Here is an 18,313-nt window from a genome sequence, read left to right on the forward strand (position 1 = left end):
CTGCGCCCGGCCCTGCTCCTGTCTTATTCTGGCTGTCCTGAAGAAAGGAGAGCTGTTGACACAGGCGGTAGGCACACCTGTTTTAAGGTAGGTTGCGCTGCATTCAAAGTATCTATAGATGCCATCCCAACACCGGAGCCCCTCTACGCCACTCTGGAGCAGTTACAGCTCCAGGAATGCAAAGAAAAGGCAGAAACCAAGGCAGTGGCCACCAACTGGGGTCTTGCTACTCAAAGTGGGGTCCAAGGACTGGCAGCATCAGCATCTCCCGGGAGCTTGTTAAAGAAAAGCAGAATGTGGCCGGGCACAGTGGCTCATGCCTGCCATCCTAGCACTTTGGGAGGCTAAGGCGGAAGAATTGCTTGAGCCCAGGAGTCTGAGACCAACTTGAGAAACACAGCAAGAGAAAAAATTAGCTGGATGTGGCGGCACACACCTGTAGTTTCAGCTATTCAGGAGGCCAGGTGGAAGGACTGCTCGAGCCCCAGAGATGGAGGTTGCAGTGAGCTGTGATGGCCCCACTGCACTCCAGCCTGGGTGACAGAATAAGACCCTGTCTCAGGAAAAAAAAAAAAAGGCAGAATCTCAGGCTCCATGCTACAGCCGCTGAACATGAACCTGGATTTTAACAAGCTCCCAGGTGATTCCTGTGCATGTTCAAGTTTGAGAAGCTCCAACTTAACAGACAGGCTGAGCAGGAACAAAATAGTGCTCCAAATATAGGAAACCAAACTGATATTTTCAGATACGAAAAATAGAATCAGCACCCCCTCCTCCAGTAGGGTGTAATTAAGCATTAGTCACAGAGGGCCGAGCATCTTTGTGCCACATGACCAATGACCATACTTGCAAGGACAGGCCCCCAGGGGAAACGCTGGGGGAAGCTGGCCCATTCATCTCTGGCACTTTCTCAAACCACAGTGGGGTCACCTCCTCAAAGCAGAGGGAATGGAACTGAGAATCACATCTTGGATGCTGCCTTTAAATCAGATTTTCCATTTTTGCTTTTCTTCCCAACGCCTTTGGCCGGTCTGACCAAATGGCCAGTCATTTAAAGGGAGGCACGTAGAAAAGGACTGTGCCCCCCACTTCCCCCTTCCCGGGGCCGTGAGGCTCTGCAGACCTCAGTGCCAGGAGCTGGGTGTTGATGAAGCTTTCTGGGAAGGAGCCGACATCACGCCCTTCTATGAGGGAAGCAGGTGCAATCGGTACTTCCATCCTCAGCAAGGGCTCAGACAAGGCTTAAAATGAGCCTGGCAGCTGCGCACTGACCCCCAGCTGGGGAAGGAGAGGGCTCTTCAGGGAGAGGTTTGGGTGTTCAGATTCGGTGGCTTGTGAAGCTCTCTCCTACCTTCAGTGAGGATGAGTCATCCCTTAATTCCTCTTTCCTCTCGGCCTATCTTGAGTCGTACTTATTTTTATCCATGGAATGGAGTTAAGTTGCCAAAAGGATGATATTTCTCCACCTGCAAGGGCCCTCCTGGAGGATACATTTTAAAATATTCATTTTTACCATTTCCTCCCAGCAATACAGCAGAGGACAGGAGAGGAGAGGGAGACAGCCGCACGGGCCTGGCGGGGGAGCCTGGGGCTTGGGGAACTGCAAAGTGGCTTTGAGACAGAGACATTCTAGAAGTTATTCTGAGGACATAATTAGACAAAAGTGAAAAGGAGGATGGTTAAGTATGCGCTTCATAACTCTCTGTATAATACTGAAGAAATCAAAGCAAACTGTAAACAGTCCTGCTGTTTTTGCCTGTGCAGCCTGCAGGCCCCTTATTTTGGTGATGAATCTCATGTTTTTCTCTAGGGAACAGCCCGTCACCCATTGCACAGGGTAATCTCAGGGGGTCTGCCAAGTCAAGATGCCTGGCCCTGCCCTTGGCTAGGGGCGGGGATGAGACCCAGGCCAGGCCCCTTGGAAAGGAGCCACAGTAGGATCTGGAAACATTTGGATTCAGCCCTTCTGATGGCGGTGCCTAGAGAGGCTTCCCTGGTTCTTGAAGCGTCCCTGGCCAAGTCCTTTCTAGCCCTTATTGAGGTTCGACTGTTTACTCCTTCCTAAGATTCCATAAGCCACCCCATGACATTTCAGTAAATCCCTTTCTGTGCTTAAGTTGACAGAATTGATTTCTGTGATTTGTAACTAAAATCCCAGATGGACACCAACTCAAATGCCTGGCAACAGGGGCTTAGATCAGCAAAGTAGGCTACAGTACACAATGGAATACTCCACAAGCACGCACAGCGATGAGATAAACGTGTATTTGTTGACATGGAAAGAGGTTCACAATATATAGTTAAGTGCAAAAGCAGATTATAAGAAAACAGTGTGCATAGTAGGATACCACGTTGGCAAAATAGATATTCTATATATTCATAGAAAAAGGCCTAGAAGAAAATATAACAGTATTCACCCCAGAGAGTGGGATGACCAATGCGTCTTCTTTCTGCTTCTATTTTCTAATCTTTCTACAATGTTTGTGTAGTCAGTTTTCCTGGTTTGCTTTTTTTTTTTTAGTGAGCACAGGTGGGTCATGGGAGTCACGCTCTCATGCTGCCTGTCAAGAGCATGGTGACTTGCCATAGGGGCTACTCCCCAGCGGCTCTGCTTAAGGAGATTCTGGGAATGTCCTGAGTCTTCAGAACCAGGAACAAGCACTTCCTGAGCCCAGGGTACCAGCAGCTTCCCACTTCTCACAGCATCCTTGTGGGGTTGAGGTTTTCTGTCTGCTTGATGGAAAAGAGCCCAGAGAGAGGAGGTACCTGCCTAAGTTCACACAGCAGGGATTTAAAGCCAGGTCACCTGGCTCAGGGCCCCAGGCAGGAGCTACTAAAGCTTATGAACAGAGTAAGCAGCTGAGCCCAGGGAAGGGCTCAAAATTCTCCCGTGACTTCCACTGTGTTGACAAGCTGCAAATGTGCCAGGAAAGGGCTGGGTGTGGTGGCTCATGCCTGTAATCCCAGCACTTTGGGAGGCTGAGGTGGGCGGATCACCTGAGCTCAGGGGTTCAAGACCAGCCTGGGCAACATGGCAAAACCTCGTCTCTACTAAATACAAAAAATTAGCCGGGTGTGGTGACGCATACCTGTAATTCCTGCTACTGGGGAAGCTGAGGCAGGAGAATTGCTTGAACCCAGGAGGTGGAGGTGGCAGTGAGCCAAGATCGCACCACTGCACTCCAGCCTGGGCAACAGAATGAGACTCTGGGCCGGGTGCGGTGGCTCAAGCCTGTAATCCCAGCACTTTGGGAGGCCGAGACGGGCGGATCACAAGGTCAGGAGATCGAGACCATCCTGGCAAACACGGTGAAACCCCATCTCTACTAAAAAATACAAAAAATTAGCCGGGCGAGGTGGCGGGCGCCTGTAGTCCCAGCTACTTGGGAGGCTGAGGCAGGAGAATGGCGTGAACCCGGGAGGCGGAGCTTGCAGTGAGCTGAGATCCGGCCACTGCACTCCAGCCCGGGCAACAGAGCGAGACTCCATATCAAAAAAAAAAAAAAAAAAAAAAAAGAGACTCTGGGTCTCAAAACAAACAAACAAAAAAAAGTGTCAGGGGAGGAAGCGCTGTCACTTCAGTGTTAGGACCTGAACTCCTTGCTCTGCACAACAGCCACAGTGTTTCAGGCCCCCTCCCAGGGAGGGCATGGGGGGGCGGGGTGGGAAAGGGGGCTGGGTTATGGGAGGTTCATTCTTCTGCCAGATAGTCCTTCTGCGTTCCTTTGTATCTTCTGGGTCTTGGCTTGAAGGTCACCTGCCCAGAGAGGCCCTCCCTGACCCCATAGGGTAGGTCCTCAGCTGTCCATCTGTCTCCTTTGTAGCATTTCCTATGACCTGCAGTCACTTCACTTGCTTGTCAGTTTCCCTTACCATCGCCGTCTCCCCTCTTGACCCCTAGACTGCAGGGCTTATGACTGTCTCACTCCCAGCGGTGTCCCTGGCCTCTAGCCCAGTGTCTGGTCCGTTGCAGGCACTCACCAAGCATCTGCTGAATGATGGAACAGACAGACACTCAACTGGGGTGGCCAGGAGACAGCAGGGGTGAGACTCTCCTCTGCCTTTTTTGGGCTGTGTGACCTCAGGCAAGTTGCTGCTCCTCCCTGGGCCTCTTCCCAATCTCAACCTGAGTGTAAATAAACAACTGCATCTGAAGGGCTGGCCCCACACTTCTTGAATATATCAGGACCGATTTCAGGGGAGGTAATAGAAGTTGGAATCATTTACTAAATTATACCTAAAATCAACTGCTGGCTGATTATTCTTTCTGATGGTAACATTGCAATGGTTTTTCTAGAGTCACTGATGTGCAATGAGCCCAATCATATTTCTTATTCAATAAACTCTTTTATTCTAGTTCACAGATTTTTCCATTACAATAATAATGAAAAGAGCACTAGTGATTTGTAACACTGAGGCCCAATCAAAGGGAAACCCCTCCTCAAATTATAAGGTAAATGACACATAGTTGAATGCAGGGTCAGTGTTGGGCAAAAAGCATTTAAAATATAGATAACGGGGTCAAGATTTTGTATGTGTGCAAACACTGGGTTTTGTTTATCAGGATGACATCATTTTAGAAAGCGCATAATTCTGAAAACTGTATGTATAATTGTGATAAAACTAAACCATAGAGAAAAGACAAAATCAAGCAAAAACAAAAACCGAGAAACCAAAAGGAAGCAAATCAAATACATGGGGCAGATTGCAAACCTCCGGTCCTTTGGCCCTGGAATGGCAAGTGAGAGGGCTTCATAGAAATTCTCTGTAGAAAGGAATGTGTGGGCCAGTGTGGCCATGGCCCTGGCCTTACATTGCTGCGTCTCCAAGTCTTGTCTCCTCACAGAGGAAAAGAAGTTGCTTGTCTGACACATCTGCTGGGGGTCTGCCCGAGATGGGGCCTTCGTTCCCAGTCCCTTTGAAAACAGTCCCAAATCCTGAAAAGGCAAAGCATCCCTGCGGTGGCCCCAGGGCGGCGGCGGGGGATGAGGTCAGTGTCTGCCCCAGGCCCTGCCGGAGCTGTCTGAGTGGTTCACCGGGAGCGGGTGGGCCTCGGTGTTGAACACCCAGTCTTCCAGGGAGAGCAAGTCATCTTCAGAGAACAGAAGATAGAGATACCTGTGCCCCAGGCAGGGCAGGGAAGCAAGACACAGTCTGTCAGTGGCCTGGGGAAGAAGGGTGGGCCCGGGAACAAGTCTCAGGGCCTTTGTGATGGGCCTGTGACCAAGGTCAGGAAGCCTGAAACCTCAAAACTGTGGGCGGCAGGGTGGGGGTGCTAGTCCTGGGGAAGGAGGCTGTGGATGCAGAGAAAAGCCTTGAGCTTTGGGGTCAGAAGGACTTAGTTTACCCTGGCTCTGCCATCTGCCATCAGCCGGCTTCACCTGCCCGGCCCTGTATGTGAGCCCTTATGGCCCAGATCTCCTCTGCAGGGGTGCCTGAGGGCTGCTCCAGTCCAGTCGGCTCTCACGTGCCCCACTGCTGCCCGCAGACTCTACATTCAGAGCACACATTAGGGCACTAAGACGAACAGGGGGTTGTGACTCTAGAACTGCAGCTTCCAGGTTGTGGGTTTTTTCCCCGCTGGAAGGAACGGATCATTCTGACCCACCCTAATCGGTTAAAGCTCAAGGGGCTTGCTTTGGGGAACAGCGAGGAAGTGGGGTGGCCAACTTCCACGGCAAGAAATTGAGGGGGGCACAGCACCCATACTGCAGAGGCCACAGGAGGGAAAGTTAATGCCAGCAACCAGCACCGACATCATCATCGTTAATCCTATCCCATTTTACACTCGAGTTCCCAGAATGGAAGCAAGCTGCGGAGATAGATGAGAAACTGAAGGAACCTGCGGAGATAGGTGAGAAACTGAAGGAACCTGCGGAGATAGGTGGGCAACTGAAGGAACCTGCGGTATCACACGGTGCATCCCTAGGGAACTTGGATTCTAGCCTAGTCTCACTCTCCAAGAAAACGGCCTGGCCCAAGGCTCACCCCTGGGGTGCAGCCCTCTGGATCCCAAGCCCTTCACCCCTCTTGGGCTCCCATCCTGTGACCACAGAACATGACTGTGGAAGGGAGGGACTGCAGACCCCCGCCCCTAACCGCCCACCTGTCCATCCCTAGGAAAAACCCACGCTGCTCACTTTAGTGTCTCCGCGAGAAAGAAGCTCTGCTGCTTGTTGTCGTGGCTGGGGGTGCTACTGTACACGTCTTGGATCCCGGAGAAACCGGCTTCTGTCCGACAGTATTTCTCCAAGGCCTGAGGAAGGGGAAGAGGAGGAGGAAAACAGCCTTAACACGGGACAGGAAAGGCCCCTCAAGACTTGTGCATGCCTGGCAGGCTGGAGCTAGAAAGCAGACAGCACCCCAACCCCTTGGCTGGGGACTCCTGGCATTTGTGGGAATAGAAGATCAAATTATTCTTTCAGGGTTTAGCCACCTGTCCCCAGGCTGGAGGGGCCACACTCCCTCCCCCCACACCTCTGAGAGCTCCGGCCCGATGGGCTGCCTGTCCTGAGCTCTCCACCTGGTTTGGACTTAGAGGAAGCTTCTCTTCGTGTTTCAGGGGACTAGGCTGGTCTCACAGATTCACCCACAGTGGTAAGCAGAAGTGATGGCCATGGGCTGGGATTTGGGGATGGACTTGGCACCCCAGGGATTCTCAGGAGAGACGGCCCCTGGGCTGGAGGCGAGTGGGCCAAGCCATTCATCTTTCTATATAAATGCTTTTTTTTTTTTTTTTTTTGAGACAAGGTCTCATTTTGTCACCCAGGCTGGAGGGCAGTGGGGCGATCATAGCTCACTCTGCAGCTTCAGCCTCTGGGGTTCGAACAGCCCTCTTGCCTCAGCCCCTCAAGTAGCTGAGACTATAGGCGTGCATCACCATGCCTGGCTAATTTTTGTATTTTTTTGTATAGATGGGGTTTTGCCATGTTGCCTATAGGCTGATAAATACAATTTCTACCCACTGAGGGGTCTGTGGACTGGACATAGGAGCACAAGATGCTTGAGGGCCAAGAGCAATGGTCCTGGGGAAGCAGGTGGACTTAACAGGGCCAGTGAACCTGAGCATGCCCCAGACCCCGTCTGAGTGCAATGCTCGGAGTGGGCATGGGGGTGGTTGGGGAGATAGGGGCAGAGAAGGCTCAGCATCCACCAGGGAACCTTCTGGAATCCCCACACCTGCCTTTGACACCTCCCCCAAGACAGCCATTAAATTTCCACCTAGGTGTGGGGCTGGGTGCTGAGGGCAGGGTAGGCCTCGAGGGCCAGTAGAGACTAGGGTGGGGGCTCCCTGGGGCTGGGCTGCCTGTGGGAAGAGGAGGGAGGCGGAGGTGAGCTGCCCAGCTTCGGGATCAAGAAAGCGTCTGTTGGGACAGTGGTGCCCGCGTGGTGCTCTAGGCAGCTGCCTAGCCTCTGACCCTCTAAGTTTACTGAGGCCTGATCCCAGGCCCCAAGGCCATGGGCACTCAGAACCCTCTTCACAAGTCTGCCCTGTCGTGTCTCAGGACAACTTTGCCCAGCTGGGAACTCTTGGCTCTGTAACCCTCACCTTGACCCTTTGCACTCTGAACTGTGGCCAGAGGTCAGTGTGGCTTGGACTTCCACTCCGTGCCCAAGCCAGGACACCTAGCACCCAGCCTGTCTGTGAATTCTCAGGGGGCATCTGGCACCTGGCTGCCCATCCCTGGGGCCCACTCACCAGCACCACCTCCCAGCCCCACTCCCTGTAGATGGGGTTGTGGGTCTGTCGCCACAGGTACATGTAGCTCTCCACCACCTCTGGCCGGAGGATGTAGTAGCTCTCGCTCAGCTGGGTGGCTACGGCCTCTCTGCCGGAGTTAAACCAGAAGGCCTCGGGCCCGAGTTTGGTGTCTGGGGAAACAGCCAAGCAGAGGGCCCAGGTCAGTCCTCCCACCTCCTGCTTTTCGGGATCCAGGAGAGATGTCAGTTGCCTCGAGCCACGGCCAGGGTGATGTCAGGGGTGTGTGGGTGTGGGGCGCCCCTGCCTGGACTGCTGGCTAAGGCTGCACCGGGCAGATGCCCAGCTTCCCTCTCGAACTGGGCTGGACAAAACAAGATCCTCGGGGACTCGAAATGTGAGCAGCTTTGGACTCAGAGTCCAGATGAGCTACTCAGCAGTCTGGGTAGGTGAAGGTTTGGGCGGGGTTCCACTGACTGTGTACTATGAGGCAATAGCTCTGCAAGAGGTTAGCCAGACCTCAGCCAAGAGGGTTTCGGGTTTCAACACATCTGGGGAACCGAGGGTTAAACAAAGTGAGTCTCCCATCTGCAGGATTTATCAGATCCTTTAATATGCTAATATGCAATGAGGCTTCTCCACGGGACCCTTTCTCTTAGAAAACTGCTTTTAACACCTCCCAGAACTTCTAGAGTTTGGGAACAGCTGAGGTGGAAATGGAGGGAAGATTGCCCAGGAATGCACCTACTTTCACAAAGGGAGCTGAGGAAGGAAAGCCCGAGGAAGCCTGGGTTCTGTTATTGTCACTGTTTTGTTTTGGGGCAATGTGCTGTCATTCTTGTTGTATGGCCATAATTGTAACCACCGCTGCAGTCACCGCGTATGATTTCAAAGGCTGTGCTGGGTGCTTTAATACACTATTTCAATTCTTAAAACATGGTTCTTTAGTAAGGTAATTGCTACTATCCCTCTCACGCAGGCGGAAACTGAGGATCAGAGAGGCTAAGTAATTTGCCCAAGGTAACACAGCGAGTTGTGGCTGAGCTGGGACTTGACCCTGGATGTGTCTGATGCCTCTCCTAGGGTGGTGCTCTTTCCCTCCTGGGTCTAATCCTCAGAGGCCCAACATGTAGGGTATGAGGGCCAGATCCTTCAACCTTTAATGCCTGTCCCTCCTGTCCAGGTCACCCGAGTCCCCAGCTCCATTCCTAATATGAGCCCTCTTCCCTCCCACCAGGGTTCAAAACCTTGAGAGGCCCTGGGTTGCTTTGACTCTAGAGGCAGGGGCTAGAGGTTTGCAGGACTTCCACTCTTCCACGGAGGGCTTCGGGGAAGAGGAATTAGCTAGACCCTAGCCTCTCGAATCTTTTCAAACGGCGTAGCAGCTCCTGGCCATCAGAAAACAGTCGTTTTGCCAAGTCGCTAGTGGGGTGAAGGCAGGAGCCGCTGCTGCAGGCGTCCACGGGACAAGCCGAGGCCGGCTGGAACAATATGCTCTATTAAGCGGCTGTCTTTTATGGTCTGGGCTGATTGTCTCAGACAAATAGTGAGCTTTTTATTATTCCTGAGATTTGTTATTTGTTTATGGCCCTGGCAGAGTGAGCTCTTTGAAGAGAATGGACGACCAGTTTTAAAGACCCATTGCGAATCTCTGACTTCCTGGAAACAGCTCCAGGAGACCCCATTCAGCTGGGGCGGGCACAGACACATCACGGTGGACCGCCAGCAAGTGGCTGCAGTGCTGCTGGCAGAAGGCGGCTGCCAAAGTACTTTCTCATGGGACCCTGTGCCTCACTCTGAAACCTGTGTCATTATTTCCATCAAACAGATAAGAAAACAGAGGCTGCCCAGCTGGCAGTGGCAGAGTGGCGCTTGAGCCTGGGATTTTTACTGCAAATCTTGGCTCGTCCCCTCCAGCCAACACTGGGATTACCACTGGGAGCAGCGGGAGTTTCCTGGGACCACATAGGGGCTGGGGATTTTTCGGAGGGGTGCAGGCATCAAAAGGCCTGGGTTCCAGCCCAGGATCAATTCCTTATCTGTAGTGTGACTTTGGCTAAGTCACTTCCCCCTCTGGGCTGGCTCCGCTTCTCTGTGTAGAATGAGGAGCCAGGCTTAGGCTCTCAAATGTGACCTCTGACTCTAGCATCTGACAATTCAGTGGTGAGCGGTGGGTGGGGAGGACCAAGCTCTCAGGGTTTCTGGTGGTCACGGGTCAAAGAGGGCGACTAAACAGGGGGGAGCAGGAGGCAGTGAGACCCCCTCTGAGGAGGGTGCCGGGGGAAAGGCAGAAGCACATTCGAAGGCATGGGACTCAGGGTGGGACATGTGCTGGGCTCAGGAAGCTGCCGTTTCTGCCTCCAGAGCTGGAGGATCCTTTACTCCATGCCCCTCTCAAGGGACCTTGGCCAAGTAATTTCTGAGCCTCAGTTTCCTCATCCGTGTGGTGAGGTTCAGTGATGATGTGTGTCAAGGGCGGAAGAGCACCAGGTACACGCAAAGCGCTTTCTGCGTCTGTACTAGTTTCCCGTTCATTCAGGGTATAGTCTCAGAGCCTGGACAGCACATCTCTCAAATTCTACCTAAGTTCCAACGGGAGGCTTCCCTAAGGCCATGTGCTCCCTTCACTCACTGCTGCTGGTCTTTCCACTTCTTCCTGGTGTCTAGCCTCAGTCTCTCCTGCTGCCCCTTCCCCTTGCAGGGTTACCTGAGCGGGCGTATGACTCGTGGCACGTCTTGGTGATCTGGGCTGCGAGCTCTCGGTAGTGGGCCCTCTTTTCTTCCTTGGCATCCTCGGCGCCAAGGGCGATCATGCCCCCGGAGAAACAGGCCAGGTGCCCCATCTTGTGGTCCAGAATCCCCCCTCGCCACTCGGCGATGTAGGTCAGCCCCCCGGGAGAGACATTCAGCAAGTAGGTCTCTATCGCCTGGGAGCAAGGTGGGGATTGGGCAGGGAGAAGGGGCGTGGGAGGGCACAGAGAAGGGGGGGAAAGGATGGAAAATGAACATTTTGGAGACAGTAGCAAGGGCAGCTCTGCCAAGCCCTCCATCCCAGGCAAAGGAGGCCCACTGATTTCTGCTGGTCAAGATGCCTGCCAGGGCACAGGAGGGGCTGCTATTCACTGGGAGGCTCAGACACACGGCAGCTCCCCAGGGCAAGTCTCTCAGTCTTTAAAAAATCTTCCACGTTTTAAAAAACATTAAAAAATATTTTAAGGTGATCCTCCTCCTCCTCCATTATGTCCTCTGTTTGATCTTAACCAGAAACCCAGCGGGCCTGTGGACAGGCTTCAGGGGTCCAGGCCCTTAAAACTGCACCCAATACTTTTTAGTGGATGTGCATCTTTTTTTTTTTTTTTTTTTTTTGAGACGGAGTCTTGCTCTGTCACCCAGGCTGGAGTGCAGTGGCCGGATCTCAGCTCACTGCAAGCTCCGCCTCCCGGGTTTACGCCATTCTCCTGCCTCAGCCTCCCGAGTAGCTGGGAACAGGCGCCCGCCACCTCGCCCGGCTATTTTTTTGTATTTTTTAGTAGAGACGGGGTTTCACTGTGTTAGCCGGGATCGTCTCTCGATCTCCTGACCTCGTGATCCGCCCGTCTCGGCCTCCCAAAGTGCTGGGATTACAGGCTTGAGCCACCGCGCCCGGCCTGGATGTGCATCTTTATGGGAAGAGTGTCCTTCTATTCTTCTCAGTTTCTCAAAAAGAACCTGCAGAAAATTAAGAGCTGCTCTCGACGGTATTTTGTCACACGTTTCCTCATTTAATGCCTACAGCAAGCCAGGCACCTGGTCTGTAGCGCCCTACACAAATGGGAGGGGGCAGCTTGTCCCAGGCCATGCAGCCACACCAGCCTAGAAACAAGACCCCACATTGTCCAGAGCTCTGCTTCTTCCTCTACCCCATGGCCATGCCTTTTGGTGGGAAGGGAGGTGATGCTGTTGTAAAGACTCTGGGATGTCGGGGACATGAGGGGGTCACACTGCTGTCAGTCCCAGGAGCCCTGGGGACCCAGGGGAGGAAGGAAGCTGCTCACACAGCCTTGAGACCAGACTCCATGGGCTGATGGGGCCTGGCCCATGGCTGGGGTCCTCTGGGGCCCTTGCCAGGCCTCTGCCTCCACTCTCACCCCTCCAATCTACTCTCCAGGGGCTCTCCGTACTCTGCAGTTAACACACCGGATCATATCATCTGCCTGCTTAGAACCTGCAGTGGTTTCCAAGTGCCCTTATGTGAAAAGACCAGAGAGGCCGCCAAGACTTCACGATCTGGACCCTGAGGGTGGACCTGATGCTACGGACATGGCTCTGGGGCACAGACTCGTCAGGTTCAAATCCCATCTCCACCAGTTCCACGCTGTGTGACACTGGGCAGGTTGTATGTTCTCTCTGTGCCTCAGTTTTCTAACGTGTAAACTGGGGATAAGAGCATTAACTGCCTCAAAGGGTTGTGAGAATTAAATGAGATACACCTGCAGGGCTTGGCCTATTTCCCAGCACAGAGTGAGTCCCCAATAATTACTGGCCCCTATGATTCCTCTCTAGTCTGTCTCCTGCCCCTCCCTTCTCACACCCTACCTCACCCATACTGGCCTCTTTTCACTCATGTACCCTCCTGGCTTCCAATATTTCGGGAGCCATGTAATATTTCCTTGGTGTCAGTGCTGTGCTAGGTACTGCGGCTACAGGTGTGCTGGAGAGGAGCCTGGACTCTGCCTCAGGGAGCTCGCCCATTAGTGCAGGGAATTCCCAACAAAACCAAATGTACACAAGACGCGCAATTTGTTTTGTTTTGAAACACAGTCTTAGACTCTGTCACCCAGGCTGAAGTGCAGTGGCACTATCTTGGCTCACTGCAACCTCCGCCTCCCAGGTTCAAACCATTCTCGTGCCTCAGCCTCCCAAGTAGCTGGGATTATATAGGCGTGTGCCACCACCCCCAGCAATTTTTTATATTTTTAGTAAAGACAGGGTTTCACTATGTTGGCCAGGCTGGTCTTGAACTCCTGACCTCAGGGGATCCACCCACCTAGGCCTCCCAAAGTGTTGGGATTACAGGTGTGAGTCACCACACCTGGGCCAAAGGTACAATTTGTGATCAGCATTTTGAATAAAACAAAGTGAGAGGATGAGATTAAAAAATGCAGGGGGAGATGGGGAGAGGCTGGACACAGTGGCTCATGCCTGTAATCCCAACACTTTGGGAGGCTGAGGTAGATGAATCACTTGAGCCCAGTAGTTTGAAACCAGCCTGGACAACATGGCAAAAACCCATCTCTACTAACTGCACTCCATCCTGGGAAACAGAGTGAGTCTCTGTCTCAAAAACAAAAACAAAAACAAAACAAAACAAAGAGCTGGGGTGGGGGCAGTGCTGTACTTTGCAGAGTGAGGTCTGGGAAAGTCTCTCTGCAAAGGTGACATTCTTGAAGGCTGCATTTTTCTTCCTGCTTCAGGGCTTGGCTGGTGCTGTGCCTCCTCCCTGCATGCTCCAGCCCTGACTCTGCTAACTCCTCCAGAATGTCACTTCCTTGGAGAGAATGCTGCAATTTAAACCAGCACTGCCACTGCCATTACTATGGGCCCGTCACCCTTCTACATGGTGCCATTCCTACTTGGCGTATGTTTCTGTTGTGTATCTGTCCCTCTCTCAGACTCTGAGTGCCGTGTGACAGCAGAAGCCACCACCAGCAGCCTCCAGCCAGTGACCGACACACAGGAGATGCTCAAGGAACATTCGCTCACTCCTGGGTCTGTTTTTTCTTTTTTTTCTCCTGTCAGGGCCCAGGGCTGGTGGGCTGGCTGCAGGACCCACACTGAGTGGCAGATGGAGAAGCGCTGACAATGTGACATGCCAGGGCACCTGCTCCACATGGGGGAGTGCTGAGGACACCTGCAGAGCAGCCGGGCTGCAGGCGGGGGTCTGCTCTGGGCCCGGCCTGGCTCCCGGGCAGAGCCATGTCCCCGGCAGCTGCTCGGCGTCACTAAGTGTGTGGCGCAGGGGAGGAGTGTCAGGGCTCAGAAACCTGGGTCAGAGTCACCAGTTGTCAACACTTTGGAGAGAACACAGACATCTGAGGGAGACCTCAGGATGCCACACACCAAAGCTGGCATCTGCACCTTCCAGACCGCCTCCCACAGGTTATTTCCACTGCGGGTTGGCCCCAAGCTAAGTAATTGCGGTCAAGAGGAAATTATAAACCAGTGCCTCTTTGAAGACACAACTGAGACACGCAGATGCAAATATAAAAAACAAGGCTTTTTAAAACAAAACACAAGACAGCGCAGGCTGGCAGACGACTGGTAAAAGGTTTAAATCACAGCAAGCAGAGGTGCAAGGAGCTAACTGGGGTGCAAGACCAGGGTTTATTTTTTTAAAGTATTAACAAAAATATTTGTACTGTTCCTTGCAGAGCAGGGCTAACCCATAGGCAGTGAGCCTAGAGTGGCGAGGGGCCTGGGTTTGAATCTCAGCTCTGCGATTTAGGAGCTAGATGACTTTGGGCAAGTTATTTCACTTTACTGAAGACTCACTTTGCTCATCTATAAAATGGGAATAATGATTCCTGGATCGGTTGTGAGGATTAAAGAACAGGATATTCGAAGCGCCTGGCTCAGTGCCTGGCACTGGCTGTTCCTTCCTTTGCTGCCTGCAGGAGCCCCATCTGAGCACTTGTGGGAGGGGTTTCAGGCAAGCCAGGCCCCTCTGTGACTTGGCCGCTGGTAAGCAGAGGCCAGCCCACTGGATCTGGAGTTGGACCCGTATTTGTGTCCTCGCTCTGACACCTGCTGCTATCTGGACCTTGGGCCTTTCTGACCCTCAGTTTCATCATCTGTAAGATGGGGGCTAAAGAAGATGAGGTACTTAGAGCACTGGCCCAGAGGAGGCCAAAGTGACCAAAGCTCTCCCTGTTCTTCTTGTCTCCTGCCGTGACACTCAGAGGTGTGCCCAGTCTGAACTGTCTGACCTTCCCAGGCCCACCCCAGCTGGACACTGGTCTAACCTGGTGGTTTTCTGACCCCAGGTGCACAACAGAATTGTGGAAGGAACTTTTCTTTTTTTTCTTTTTTCTTTTTTTTTTTTTTTGAGACGGAGTCTCGCTCTGTCGCCCAGGCTGGAATGCAGTGGTCAGATCTCGGCTCCCTGCAAGCTCCGCCTCCCGGGTTCACACCATTCTCCTGCCTCAGCCTCCCGATTAGCTGGGACTACAGGTGCCGACCACCACGCCCGGCTAATTTTTTGTATTTTTAGTAGAGACGGGGTTTCACCGTGTTAGCCAGGATGGTCTCGATCTCCTGACCTCGTGATCCGCCCGCCTCGGCCTCCCAAAGTGCTGGGATTACAGGCGTGAGCCACATTGCCCGGCCGTGGAAGGAACTTTTTAAAAAGCTCAGATTGGGATTTAATTGGCCTGGGGTGAGGCTAGACATGGGATTTTTAAAGCTCTCCAGGTGTTCCTAAGGTACAGGCAGGGGTGAAAGTCTTTGGTCAGTGATTCCCAACCCTGACTACACACGGAAATCCCAAGGAGGTTCATGTGCGGCCCGGGCCCCATGCCCAGAGGTTCTGAGTCAGGGGTGCAGTCTGAACATCAGGACTTTGCAGCTCCCTAGGTGATTTTAACATGCCAACATGGTTGAGAAGCACCAGAAGATTCTTCAAAACCCCAAACTTGCCAGAGGCCCAGCCTTCACCCAGGGTCAAAGACGCTCCAGGCTCTTCACTGGGAAGATCAAATGCAGAGAGTAAAGCCTCTTCTATTCAAAGTTCTCTCCTACAAAATCAAGTGCTCCGAGTTGCCTTAAATAATTCATGGCCACTTCTTCCCTTGAAGCCTCAACTACAGTGTGCCCTGAGGGCAGGGAGCCTGGCTGCTCATTAACTTTATGTTTACTCTGCAAGAGAAGGCATCAAGGGCCTCTGGGCAGCACACTCTGGGCAGCACCAGCTGCACACTAATTCTCTGACCGGGGCTCTGGTCTGAGCTCAGCCAAAGACCGGAGTGAACAAGGCTGGGACTCAGACTGAGATGGGACTATAGTCCCAGAAGCTGCTTCATGACGGAGGTCTTGTGCCAGGGAGCTGGGCAGGGAAAACTCATTGCTGAGCCTACGGTTTAAAGGGTCCAGGGCTCTAGCAGTCCGTTTCAATGTGTGTGTTTTAAGCACCACCATTCCTGGCCAGATTCCTGTGATCAGAGGGTAGTCAGAGACCATCTATCCATCCATCCAACTGCCCACACCCACCCACCCATCTATCTACTCACCCATCCATCCTTCCCTCCATCCATCCTTCCCTCCATCCATCCATCTTTCCCTCCATCCATCCATCTTTCTCTCCATCCATCCTTCCCTCCATCCATCCATCCTTCCCTCCATCCATCCATCTTTCCCTCCATCCATCCATCCTTCCCTCCATCCATCCATCCCTCCATCCTTCCCTCCATCCATCCTTCCCTCCATCCACCCATCCTTCCCACCATCCATCCTTCCCTCCATCCATCCTTCCCTCCATCCATCCATCCTTCCCACCATCCATCCATCCTTCCCACCATCCATCCATCCTTCCCTCCATCCATCCTCCCCTCCATCCATCCATCCTTCCCTCCATCCATCCTTCCCTCCACCCATCCATCCTTCCCTCCACCCATCCATCCTTCCCTCCATCCATCCATCCTTCCCTCCATCCACCCATCCTTCTCTCCATCCACCCATCCTTCCCACCATCCATCCTTCCCTCCATCCATCCATCCTTCTCTCCATCCACCCATCCTTCCCACCATCCATCCTTCCCTCCATCCATCCATCCTTCCCACCATCCATCCATCCTTCCCTCCATCCATCTATCCTTCCCTCCATCCATCCATCCTTCCCTCCATCCATCTATCCTTCCCTCCACCCATCCATCCTTCCCTCCATCCATCCTTCCCACCATCCATCCATCCTTCCCTCCATCCATCCATCCTTCCCTCCATCCATCTATCCTTCCCTCCATCCATCCATCCTTCCCTCCATCCATCCTTCCCTCCATCCATCCATCTTTCCCTCTATCCATCCATCCTTCCCTCCATCCATCCTTCCCACCATCCATCCATCCTTCCCACCATCCATCCATCCTTCCCTCCATCCATCCTCCCCTCCATCCATCCATCCTTCCCTCCATCTATCCATCCTTCCCACCATCCATCCATCCTTCCCTCCATCCATCCTTCCCTCCATCCATCCATCCTTCCCTCCATCCATCTATCCTTCCCTCCATCCATCCTTTCAGCATTCATGCATGCATGCATTCATTCATTTGTTCACAAAACAGTTACCATGTGCCTGCTATGTGCCAGGCACTGTTTTAGGAGCAGACAAGATCGCTGATCCCAGATAACTGACATTCTATTTGGGGAAGATAGAGAATGAGCAAGTAAACAAATACATGCCTGTGATAATTGTAGAGGGTGATGAAGGTGAAGAGAATAAGCCTGGGTATGTGACAGGCTGGGAATGGTAGTTTCAGTGGCATCTGAATTGACAGTTGACTAGTGAGTGGGACCTAGCCATTGGAATGATATTCCAGGCGGAGGGGACAGCAAGTACAAAGGCCCTGAGGTGGGAGTCGCCTGGGGTGTCTGAGGAAGAGCAGGAAGACTGGTGCCAGGGCCCAGAGAGCACAGGGCAGAGAGGCAGGCGTGAAGTCAAGGTGATCAGCAGGGCCCAGGGAAGGCGGACCCGATGGGTAAAGGAGAGGAGTTGGATTTATTCCAGCTGCTAAGGGGGGCCAGAGAGGAGAGGGATGTGCACGTCCAGCTCTTCTGGCTTCTGTTCCCCACACAGCATTCAGAGAGCAGGGCAGAGGGGAAGCCGGTTTAGAGGAAATAAGGAGGTAGCGTAGACCAAGGTGGTGGCAGAGTAGATCCAACTTGCTCAACTTGCTTTAAGGGGAAACTGAGGCCCAGAGCCGGCCCAGTGCCTTTTCCTTAGTTGGGCTCCGAGGTATCTGTTGAGTCGTGGGATTCCCTAGCCCTCTTCCCAATGGCTCAAGCTAACTGCTTCCCTCTTCTGTCCTGGTCTCTCCTCTTTGGAGGGACTCACCTCAGCCTTCCAGCCCTCGTTCATTCCACACCCCGTGGACAGACCACCAGTGGTGCCAGCTTGGCCAGCTCTGTGCTGTGCGGCCTTGGGCAAGTGCCTTCCCCTCTCTAGGCCTTGGTTTCCATCCACATAAAGAGAAGGAGCAAAACTGGACGCTCCACTGAAGGAGGCCTCTTCCAGCTTGGACATACTTCTCCTGTCACCTCTGTTGTCCAAGGAAGACACGGCTGAGGGTCACACTCTGGCAGCCACCCTTGGGGGTGCCAGCCCCCAGTCTGGCTGCATTCTGGACTCTGACACATAAGTCGAAGCACAGACACCGAGCAGGTGGCGGTTTCTGAATCAGACTGACGGTCACTTCCGAGGAGACCTCGGACACATGACTTCACCTCCCTGAGCTTGGGTTTTGCATCTGACACAGCCTCCGTCTTAGAGCATGTGGGAGGGTCGCAGGGGTGTAAAATGCCTGGCTGGGAGGGGGCTGTCCTGTCAATCTTCTCACCAGTTCACTGCAGGGGGTGGGAGCAAGCCTCA

At 53.1% G+C, this 18,313-nt stretch overlaps 1 protein-coding gene across 4 annotated transcripts in view; it reads right to left on the reverse strand.

The window, feature by feature from the left end:
* The window catches only part of MAN1C1 (mannosidase alpha class 1C member 1), a 191,637-nt gene that overhangs the window by 11,595 nt on the left and 161,729 nt on the right, over window positions 1–18,313 (reverse strand). For 3 of the 4 annotated variants that reach the window (XM_005544389.4, XM_074016296.1, XM_074016289.1), the window contains 4 exons: window positions 10,407–10,626; window positions 7,700–7,872; window positions 6,141–6,256; window positions 4,328–5,118 (listed from right to left, as the gene is read on the reverse strand). In XM_005544389.4, the coding sequence (XP_005544446.3) occupies window positions 4,992–5,118; window positions 6,141–6,256; window positions 7,700–7,872; window positions 10,407–10,626 (636 nt within the window). In that variant the 3' untranslated portion in view covers window positions 4,328–4,991. Of the gene's footprint in view, window positions 1–1,351; window positions 1,481–4,327; window positions 5,119–6,140; window positions 6,257–7,699; window positions 7,873–10,406; window positions 10,627–18,313 lie in introns of those variants that run through there. The other variant, XM_065527407.2, reaches the window with a different exon arrangement.

The sequence above is a fragment of the Macaca fascicularis genome, chromosome 1 (assembly GCF_037993035.2).
Source record: "Macaca fascicularis isolate 582-1 chromosome 1, T2T-MFA8v1.1".
NCBI classification, from domain to species: Eukaryota; Metazoa; Chordata; class Mammalia; order Primates; family Cercopithecidae; genus Macaca; species Macaca fascicularis.